Source organism: Mus musculus, chromosome X, assembly GCF_000001635.26.
Source record: "Mus musculus strain C57BL/6J chromosome X, GRCm38.p6 C57BL/6J".
NCBI classification, from domain to species: domain Eukaryota; kingdom Metazoa; phylum Chordata; class Mammalia; order Rodentia; family Muridae; genus Mus; species Mus musculus.
In genome coordinates, this window is record NC_000086.7 from 164,066,654 (window position 1) to 164,077,760 (window position 11,107).

The 11,107-nt window shown below is 43.9% G+C and overlaps 1 protein-coding gene across 3 annotated transcripts; it reads right to left on the minus strand.

Moving 5' to 3' along the window:
- Positions 1-4,049: 4,049 nt before the first annotated feature.
- Siah1b (siah E3 ubiquitin protein ligase 1B) lies at positions 4,050-9,840 on the minus strand. Of its 3 annotated transcripts, none has more exons than NM_001308385.1 (4): positions 9,534-9,840; positions 8,925-9,016; positions 6,637-6,697; positions 4,050-5,574 (listed from the first exon to the last, which is right to left on the minus strand). In NM_001308385.1, the coding sequence occupies exon 4, from the start codon at positions 5,427-5,429 to the stop codon at positions 4,581-4,583; it is 849 nt and encodes a 282-aa protein (NP_001295314.1). In that variant the 5' UTR covers positions 5,430-5,574; positions 6,637-6,697; positions 8,925-9,016; positions 9,534-9,840; the 3' UTR covers positions 4,050-4,580. The 3 variants fall into 3 exon arrangements, with proteins under 3 accessions (NP_001295314.1, NP_001295315.1, NP_033199.1); NM_001308386.1 differs by lacking the exon at positions 9,534-9,840 and adding an exon at positions 9,462-9,482; NM_009173.2 differs by lacking the exon at positions 9,534-9,840 and adding an exon at positions 9,362-9,482.
- Between the last annotated feature and the right edge of the window lie 1,267 nt (positions 9,841-11,107).

Sequence of the window (11,107 nt, forward strand, 5' to 3'; positions counted from 1 at the left end):
GAGTATATGTGTCTTCCCACAATTTTCCAGCCTAAAATTTTGAGTGCTACAGTTGAGAAATCCCATCCTATGAAAACTTAGGTCTTTTATTTTGGTTTATAAAGTTGTATTATACGATTATAGATGGGGACAAATGGCAAAGGCAGAGCTACTGACTAGCAGAAGCCTGTCACAGAAAATGGGGTCGCATTTTTGAGCTGTTGTTAGTCTAGGGGCAGCATGTTCATGGTGCAAAGGGGAAGTGACTTCACAGAAAAAGTACCAGGGAAAGCACTCCCAGGCTTTTAGCCAGTATCCAAAAAAAGAGAAAGAAAGGGAAACATACTTTTTGAGTTGGAACTTGGCAAAGTAGGCACAGGAATGCTTGATAAGCAGCTTCTGAAACCAGGATGCTTTTTATTACTCCCCTGTACAGCACACTTTTCTTCTTTCTTTGGAGATACCTGAAGCCCATGTTCTTTGGAAAGCTTTGTATTTCAGAAACCAACTAGGACACAAATGTTTAAATGGCACACTATTTTAATAGTATAATCTGATCAGAATGGAAGTGTTTCTGGAAATTCCTTAAATGGCTCTAATTCTTTGAGACAGGGTCTGTCTGTATCCCAGGCTGGCATCAAACTCTAAACACCTCACAGCCTCTTTAGTGCCACTAGAGCCAGCTGGTTTTGTTTTAAGGATATCTGTCAAAGAGGCCATACATCTTCCCCTCTGGCATATTAAGTGACTGCCACAGAAGTCATCTTTTTCAAAGCCAATGAATAAAGTCTTTGTTAAAACTGGGAAAGAAAGGGAATAGTCAAGAACTCCCTGTTTAAGCAATCCATAATGGCTTACCACTTGAAGAAATGGAAATTGAGCTGGGTAGTGGAACACTGGGAGGCAGAGGCAGATGGATCTCTGAGTTCAAGGCCAGCCTAGTATACAAAGCAAGTTCCAGGACAGTCAGGGCTACACAAAGAAACAGTCTTGAAAACAACGACGACACTGGAAGGAAGAAAAAAAGGAAAAGAGGGAGGGAGGGAGGAGGGAAGGGAGGAAAAAAGGGAAACTATCTATTTTCTCTCACACACACTCACCAGCTAGAGACCAGGGCCTACCCTTTCAACTGGCCTCTTCTGGCCATATGTTCCTATCATGTTTAGCCTTTGGCTTACAAATTCAGTTTCATCTGTATTTTCTTTCCCCATATTCACCTCCTCTTTGACTAACTAAGATACTGACTAGAAGACTTCCTCACCAACTTCTTGGTTGATCCAGAGTCAATCCCAAAGATGGGAAGACAAAGACCACAGATCCAAATCATCATGACCAAATCAACTAAAGCAAGACTTTTCATTCATCTACACAGGGCTGCTCCCCCTAAGGCAGGGTTCTGGAGGTCAGCATTGGATGTGAGGAACACAAGACTTATTTTATAGCTCAGGAATAGAAGATTTTCAAATGGTGGATTTGGCAGGCAAAATAGGCAGATTTACAGGAGCAGAACATAAGGATAACAAGTTAGCCCTTCCTGAAACAAAGACATGGCCTCAACGTGAGCAGAACAAGGTAGTTATAGGTGGTCATCTAACCCTTTGGAACAAAGGCAGGGCTGCAAGATGGTTACCAACAACTTTATGAAACAGAGGAGTGATCATCATTCCTGGAACAGGCAGGCAGAACCTTTTGTAGTCAAGGTTTCAGGTGGGGCACAGCCTAATCCTTGAGAAACAGAGGTTTAATCATGAACAGGAGTGAACCTAGTTTGTCTTCACTATAAGATGGCTTTTAAGCTTAAGGTGGAGGCAGCCTGGCTCTTCATTAGCTTTTTGCCATTGGCTTGTCTGTCTTTCTGTCTTCTCTCTCTCTCTCTTTCTTCCTAATTGTTTTAAGTGAGTACACAGTTGCTGTCTTCAGACACACCAGAAAAGGGTATCAGATCCCATTACAGATGGCTGTGAGCCATCATATGGATGCTGGGATTTGAACTCAGGATCTTTGGAAGAGCAGTCAGTACTCTTAACCACTAAGTCATCTCTCCAGCCCTGGCTTGTTTTTCTAAAAAGAAAAAAAACTTTCATCCCCTCCTTCCTTCTCTTCCTCTACTTAAATAAAAAGCAGTCTGAAATAATCTCCTGATATGTTCATTTTCCTTCAATGTAGGATATTGTCTAACCAAGGATTTTTCATATTGGTGGAAAAAGGAGAGCATTTTTATTAGTCATGGAGTGAGCAAAAAAACCCTGTCAGTAATACCTTTTCTCTAGTCTGAAAAGCAAACACACCCCAACCTGTAGATTGACTGAATGGCATGAGATGAAGAGCATCACTAGAGACATTTGATTGTCCTTTAGTTCCCATTACCACAATGATCACTACATTACTTCTTCCTCTCGTTGCCCAGGACAGCCAATCTAGCTCAGGCCTCTAGATCCCAGCCAGCCAATGAAACTTCCATTGTCACTCTTCTAAATCTGTGTCCTGACTCTCAGCAGATTCCTGAAATTACCCAGTTGGACTGTTGTACTAAAGTCCAACTTCTCTCACCCCCTTTCTCCCTTCCTTCTTAAGCTCTGCTTTCTTCCTGCTGTTTCCTTCGGTCAGTCCAAAGCACGGGGTGCTAGAACAGAACACACCCACCGGGCTATGAAGAAAACTTAGAAGTGATTCTTAAACTGACTACATATTAAAGAGGTCAACATCCTAACTATACAGGCTTACATTAAATACATTTCCAGGCATCATGGTGCATATCTTTAACCCAGCATTCAGAAGGCAGTGGCAAGAAAATCTGTATGAGTTCCAAGCTAGCTCAAGCTATACAGAAAGAACCTGGTTCAAAAAAAAAAAAAATCAAACAATGAAGTTACCAAAATGATTTTCCTTTCGCCTTTTCTAACCTATTAGAAAACTGAGAATGACCATTGTGGCTCACTCCCACCTGCCTGACAGCTCTCTAGCCTGTCTTTTTCATGAGGAAAAGCACAGCACCAAAGACCTTCTTAGTAGGCTTTGACCTTAAGCCAGGGTACAAACAATGGAGTACGCAGGCTCTCATTAAGGCTTTACCAACACTCGCAGAAGCACAAGTCTCCTTGCTGGACTGTCAGGGCTATGGGGAAAACTCTGCCGATGAACTGACTAATCAGTGGAATCACATGGCACTGCTGCCACAGGGAATAAAGCCTGCATTTCCTGTGCTAGCTCCAGGGCTTCCTGTTAGTCCCCAGGAGCCGCAGACGGCCTGAAAATAAAGAAATTCTTAATTCAGCCATTGCTTCTCAAGGTTATTGGAAGGTTTTTTTTTTTTTTTTAATTGCCAGATAATCTTTTAATGAGAATTATAAAAGATCAAAAACACTTTTTGCAAACTGCCTTTTTAAAAAAACAAATGATTTACTTTAATTACAAATACTGTGTATGACGCTGCACTCTTTTGCAAAAACAATAAATACAAGAGCCAATTCAAACATGTGATTTGCCCGGGATATTTGAAGAGAGGAAAAGCCTGACTTTTTAAAATTTATATAAATCAGAGTTTACTCCCTAACCTACCCTGCACTCGCTTCAGCCTTGACAGCTGCTCTGCTACCTTTCCTTTTTGCAATTCCTATTTTCACAAAAGGGCTAAATTAAAAATAGTTCTAGCCGGGCGTGGTGGCACACGCCTTTAATCCCAGCACTTGGGAGGCAGAGGCAGGCGGATTTCTGAGTTCGAGGCCAGCCTGGTCTACAAAGTGAGTTCCAGGACAGCCAGAGCTATACTGAGAAACCCTGTCTCGAAAAACCAAAAAAAAAAAAAAAAAATAGTTCTAGCCAGGCGTGGTGGCGCACGCCTTTAATCTCAGCACTCGGGAGTCAGAGACAGGCGGATTTCTGAGATCAAGGCCAGCCTGGTCTACAAAGTGAGTTCCAGGACAGCCAGGGATACACAGAGACAAAAAGAGTTCTAATAAATTGATTGAAGGAAAAGAAAGTATGTACTGAACACAAACTTTTGACATTAAGCAATTATGAATATCAAAAAGACACTAACTTAAAAGGTACAAAAGTGAGAAAAACCTGAATGACAGAAAAGTCAAATTTATTTAATGAAAAACTAGAATAAAAATTATCAAATACACACACATCAAAAACCAAAAGCAAACCAAACCAAAACCACAGCAGCACTATGTGTTGACTCACAAGGGGAAAACAGTGGGCTATGACACGTAGATGGCTTGTTAAAGGAAAACCAAGCACACACGTGCACGCATGTGTGCAGGCACACCCCCACCCCGAAAAATTGTCAACAATACAATCAATCTACAACAAATACAAAGTTCAGAAATATTTTACAACGTTTCCTTTCTTAATACAAAAGATGCCCATCTTGAGTATATATGGTTTTTCAGTGGTTTACTGTTGAATTATTTTTAAATCTATTAGTGTTACTACATGCAACTGTTTCCTGTATTAACAGCTTTTCTTTTTCTTTACCTTCATGTCTAGCTTCTACCTACCAGGAATGTTTTAGGTTGGCAGGCAGATGGGTGGCTTATTCTCTGTGAAGTCAAATGCAAATTTTAAACACTGGCCAGAAATATTTGATTGCCGTTTCAACACATGGAAATAGTTACATTGATGCCTAGATTACCATTTTCTGCAAAAAGCTGTGCAATGCTGGTGTCAAACACTAGGCAATCACTATTCATAATGGCTGTTGCAATCCCCTCATGAATAGATCGAGGAGTCGCTTCCCAAGTTAATCGGCGCCTATGACCATTTAGCTCAAGTCGATAGGCAAAATTTTCAGCTTGTTTGCGTGTTCCTATCAGTTGTACAATTGCAAAGAACTGCTGATGACCATCATATTTTTCCTGTTTCTCCAAGACTAACATGAAATGAAAGCCAAAACAAGACTGCATCATCACCCAGTCAACAGCACCAGGAAGGTTGATGTCTGTAGCAAGGAAAACTATGTCTTCTCCTTGCAGGGTGGTAATGGACTTGTGCTGATGCATCAGGTGGGGCATGACAGCATCCAAGGAGCCTTGCCATTTACAGGAAGCACCAGGGCAGGGGCAGGAGTAAGGCCTGAACTCACACAGCTCCTCGTGCTCTGCCTTTTTGGTGTGTGGCAGAGTTATTTCACATCCAGAAGCGGAATATTTACAGGGGAAGAGTACTGAGTTGGCCACTTTCTCCATAGCCAAGTTGCGAATGGATCCCAATGGGCCCCGGCAGGTGGGACAACATGTAAGTTTGGGGCGACAGTTGCTACAAACAAGATGGCCACTCTGACACTGAAGAATAGGTGGCAACACATAGTCAAAGCAGACAGGACACTCAAAAAGACTCGCCAAGTCATTGTTGGATGCAGTTGTGTCAGTCAAGGCAGGTACCCTCTGGGATGGTGGACACTTTGAGGTGCCAGTGGATAATGCTGTAGCAGCCTGACGGCTCATCTCTGTGGATGGAGAGCGTACCCTGACCAGGTTGCTAGCTGCTGCTGCTGCCGCTGCCGCCGCTGCCGCTGCTGCCGCTGCCACCGCCGCCACCGCTGCCCCTCCTAGTCGCACGGAGACCTATGGGACACCCTGGGCCGCCACCCTAGAGAACACCAGTTATTGGAAGGTTAATGAAAGAGCACTCCATCCTCCATCAGAATTCTTCCTAAAGACTTCATAAAACAAGCCTGTTATTACTACTGCTCTCCAAGTCTGATGGCCTTCCAAATTAATTGGAAAACTGGGAGAACTTAGTAATGCAGTCATAACACCAAATTTTCTTTGAAGATGGAAATGTATGATATAAATATAGCAAGGAGTAGGCACAGTTATAAATGTTTAATGAAATTAAAATTTACTTGTAAATAACAAGTGACTTGTGGCTACATTTCAGAGACTCACACTCTATCTGTTTGGTTTTGCTGGGGATACTGTTTCATAGCTATACAGCCCAGAATGTCTTGAAGTCCTGCCTTGACCTCCCTAGGGTCCCAGGTGTGAGCCCTGCTTCACTTCTTTCTAAAGGTACAGGGACCATAAGCATTACCAATCACTGGAGTAACATTACATTTCTACCATTCCCATTCTAGCTCATATGTGTCATAGCTCATTAATAGCAAAGGACAGTTTATCTCCCCACAGTTTAGGACCTTATGCCTCATTTCTTTTCTAGGTGACTAGGAATTTCGTTAGTAACTAACATATGCAAGCCGTTAAATTCAAGTCAGAATAGTCACCAGTTATAGTCTCTTATCTAAGAAAACAGCAGGCAACAATCTTAGTTTACAACCAAAGATTCCATTCAGCAAGCAGAAATATAAGCACAGTGCTCAGGGATGGCCTGAAATGCTGGTTTCTGAATAAACTACCACCTCTTAGTAATGCTGCTTTCAACAAGTCAGATGTGAACATCTGAAGAAGAATGTTAACGATATGTTGACAATCCTCTTACTTGAAACAGCAGTCAACATTGAGTTCTGAGCTGTGGGAACTAGCAAAGGGTTTTGCACTTTACCTATTTTTTTTTTTTTTGAGACAGGGTTTCTCTGTGTAGCTCTGGCTGTTCTGGAACTCACTTTGTAGACCAGGCTGGCCTCGAACTCAGAAATCTGTCTCCCCAGTGCTGGGATTAAAGGCATGAGCCACCACGCCCAGCGCACTTTACCTTTTTTTAAGGTTCCACATTCTTGGTCATTCTAGGTCTTGAGTGTACACCTGGTCTTCCCCTGTCAATGAAGTTGCCAGAAACAGTGAGTATTACCAAGGGTGCATTATCACTAGAGGACATATACTCAGGAGCGCAGCAAAGACCATAATATTTCCTGGGTAGAAATAGGTTGAGACAGTGTAGATAGCATCCTGAAAGCTCAATCAAGGCCTACTGTACATTATTTTTTTTCAAAACAATTTAGAAATATGAACATGGCTTACAGTATGGGAAGTCAATCAAATCAAGTTCCGCATCTGTGGGCCACTATTTTTGTTTTCTTGGTTAGGACCAAACCCAGCAAACAATCCTAATATGAACATTGCGATTTCAGGCCTTCAGCTTTTAACTTCCATACATAAAACCAAATCATAATAATAACCTGCAGAAAGAAAAGTCCCACTCACAAAAACATTAGTAACTAGATGAACATGACCTTTTAAGCCTAAGCACATCAAGTGCGAGTGTTCTGAATAACCAGGCGAGGGAGGGTGTAGGCATAACCAGCAGCCAGGAATGTATTTTGGTCAGGGCTAATTCCTTTCAGTGAAACTACAATCAATGCTGGAGAAAAGAAACTGCCAGTGGCAGTGTGTTCATGATGCACTTTCAAGCCTCGGGTGGAACTAACCTAGCACTAGTAATGAGTTTCCTCTCCTACATGAATTAATAAACTGCAAAGAAGTTGAGAAACCCTTAGAGCAAAGTAATGTTCAAAAACACTAATTCATTGTCAATAGTGGATACATATTAATCATTTAAAAGATATTAGACATTTCATTAAACTCATCAAGATCACATATACACAAGTCTTGTCTCCGTGGTTTTCTAACAACATCATCCTTCTCAGGGGAGGTCTGGACATGTCTTGAGACCCTTTTGAATGTGATCAGGGGAGGTCTGGACATGTCTTGAGACCCATTTTAGTGTGATCATTTGGGGGAAGGTGCTATTGAGAGGTCAGAAATGCCCTTTAATAGCTACAGGGCTCAGGAAGATGCACACAATGGAGAATAATTAAGTCCTGGAGCTGAGGTGGCTCCATGGTCAAAGGCTCTTCCAGAGGACCTGAGTGAGTTCCAGTCTCAGTGCCATGGCAGGCTGCTCCTACCTGCCTGTGACTCGAGCTCCAGGTGACCCAGCAGCCTCTTTCTACTTTAGTGGACTCATGCAGAAGCCTACACACATACCCATAGTTAAAACTAAAATTATTATCTCCTATTATAATTACTCCCTTCTGCCTGGCATTATCAGGACCTGGATATTGTTGGGATTCAGGAGTCACCCCACAAACCACATGAACACCAACCTCAGTCAAACAGGGATGGTTTATTAAACAACACACCGTAGGACTGACTGACACAGCTCAGACTTTGGGAACTATGACCCCAAACATTTCTCAGGGCCAGCTTATAAAGGCTAAAACAACTAAAACCACAATGAGCTCATATGCCAATGTTGGAAGTCACATAACAGTTCTTTAATTTGATAGGTCCTACTGGTGAAGCTTATAGTTGTGGAATTTCTTAAGATTAACAAACGTCATAACCTCGGAACATAACAAGGTATGTGGTCAGCATGACCCTGCTTTGAGTCAAGTTATTTTTCTGTGTTAATGACTGGTACCCATATTACTGCAACAATATGAAATAGCTGGCAGGCATGGAACAAAATGTCTACAGCTATGTTACGGCAGGAGACCTCAACAGACATAACTTACAGGAAAGGACTAGAGAGGGATGTGAGAAAAACCATCTTCTAATTCACTCCATTTTCCATGTTCACAGCAAGGCACACACTTACACACCATCCAGCTAGAATTAACCCTGAACTGCTTGAAAATGTTAAAAATCTAACCTCTGGACAGGTTGAGATCCACAGAAATAAACAGAAGTATAGAGACCTGCCTTATCAAAAAAAGACGACCTCAAACAGGCCACACTAGACTCTGAGATAGTTGACACTGGTTGCAACTCTCTCTCCGTTTCTGCATAACTTCAGCATGCTTAAAGTTTCAAAAAGAAAAGCTTTGTTGTGCATACTAGTCATGCTCACAGTTCTTCGGGCACACACATGCCAACCAAACTTTTGGATAGCAAAGGGGAGATTGGCAGACTTACAGTCCAGAAAGCAGGAGAAAAAGCAACCGTGGTTTTCAGAAGAGATTATTCAAACTAAGGTGTACACATTCAAATTATTTCTCAAGCTTTTTCAGGAAAAGACAAACGAGGTGGAGTTATACTTACAAGTTTCCAGCAGCTTCAGTCCAGTAGCCAGCCCTTAATGCCTGCTGTCATCCGGATCCCAGGCACTATTTTGAAGTTCCTGGTCTCTCGATCTGGAGTAGGGCACAAAAGAAAAAAAAAAAAAAGATGTTAAGAACTTGAGAAGTGGAGACGGGTCAGACTTGTGTTCCCGACACTACTGTGCTACCAATGCCCACCCTGGAGGGTGGCGTTATCCGTCCCCCCCCCCCCCAATCCGGATGAGTTCCAGCGTCTTCAGCCTCGGTGTCTAGAAATGCAGTCGCCCCATCTCCAAACCGGATCCAATCCCCAGGGGTTAGTTAGTGACCCTGTACTGACGAGAGCGCCCTGGGAAGCCGGTTCCTGGGGGAAGCTCGAGTAGCCCCTCCGTTATACTCTCGGACCTACATCTTTCGGGTCTCCCCGGACCAAGGTACCTCAAGACAGTGCGTGTAAAGGCCAAAGGGGTAGTCCTTGTCCCCACAGACAGGCCCTGCGACCCCGCGGCCGCGGTCACACACAGTCGCCCATCCTTACCGAATTCAACCTCCGCGCGGGCTCCCGGCACGAGGCTGCCAGCCTATGAGGAGCTTGCTTACGCCCCCTTACCTCACGCCGCAGCCTCGCGAGACCTTGACTCCTGACCCGCCCTCTGTCTTGGGCCCAGAAACCGGAAGTCCCGCCCTCCGGTAGCTCCGGTTCCGGCTCAATCCGGCTCTGGCTCGCTCCGGCTCCGGCTCCGGCTTTCGACCGCAGCTCTACAGGGAGACCGCTGAGGAGACCCTGAGAACAGCCACAAGTGACTTGCCCAGGCCTTTGATCTCGAACAGCGGCATGCGATCACCCTTGCGCCTAAGACCACAGGCCGATTTTCGCGCTCCGCCCATGTCACCAGCCCGCCTCCATCCGTCGCTTAGACCACGCCTTTTCCTCCGGGCTGTACCACTAGCTCCTTCTTATGGGTGATGCCGTTACCATGGTGCCGAAGCCTGGCTGGGTCACGTCACGTCACGTCCCCTCTTTCGTTAGACTTTCTTATTGGCCTATCAGAGCTTGGCTTGAGAGCAAGCTATGAGCCCGCCTCTCAAAGAGACCTCTTTTCCCCTGCAAGCATATTTTACTGCTTTAAGTCTAAGACACCTCAGAGGTTCCCTAATCACCTACCGTGGCCTTCACCTTGGCCGCCCCTCTCTCGCCAGATCGAGTGTCTCTCTTGAAAAAGGATACCCCAAAGTCCCTCTTGAAAACAGTCCAAATTCTAGATGCTAAATAAATAAATAAATAAAAAGTAAAGTAATGACACTTTTATTTTTTCGTGTTTCTGCCAGTGGTAATTTATGAGCAGAAACCGATGGGAAACAAAACTGCTTGCCCAGTGGTGGGGTTCAGTGGTGGAACTGAAACCTCGCAATTCCTTTTCGTGCCTTTTTTTTTTTTTTTTTTTTTTTTTTGGTTTTTCGAGACAGGGTCTCTCTGTGTAGCCCTGGCTATCCTGGAACTCACTTTGTAGACCAGGCTGGGCCTCGAACTCAGAAATCTGCCTGCCTCTGCCTCCCAAGTGCTGGGATTAAAGGTGTGCGCCACCATGCCCGGCTTTTTCGTGCCCTTTTAATGAGACCTGGGGAGCCAACCCAGTGTTTCTTCCAGCCTCTCACTCAGCAGGCTTTAAATTTTAGACAGGTACGTGGAGGAAGCACACTGCCCTTCTAGTTCTTATGACTTTTTCTAGGCACCAGCTCTCCCTCATACTATGAAGCTCTCTAGACTGCACCACACTTTCATCTCTGCTTTGAAGCCCTCCACCCCTACCCCATACTCCGACATTACTCTTATAATTTGGCTCCCACAGAGACAATGCTAACCCAAAAAACTCTGAATGGGCACACAGGGAGGAAAAAAACCGTTCCATTCGCTCTTTGTTCCTACATTCAAAATCTGTGACTATATTCTGAAAGTACAAGAAGCCTGAAAGAATCTTGAAGTTCTTTGCTTCAAGGACAAGATAAATAAATAAAAAAAGATGTGATAAGAGACTGGATAGGTGGAACCAGTGCTTGGTAAGAGCTGGTGTGTTGATCCAATCGGCAGGAGTAGCTGGGAGCATGAAACCACTGGCCATTTCCATAGTAGTTACTACAGCCCTCACACAATCAAATTCTCAACAAATATTCACTGACAATATC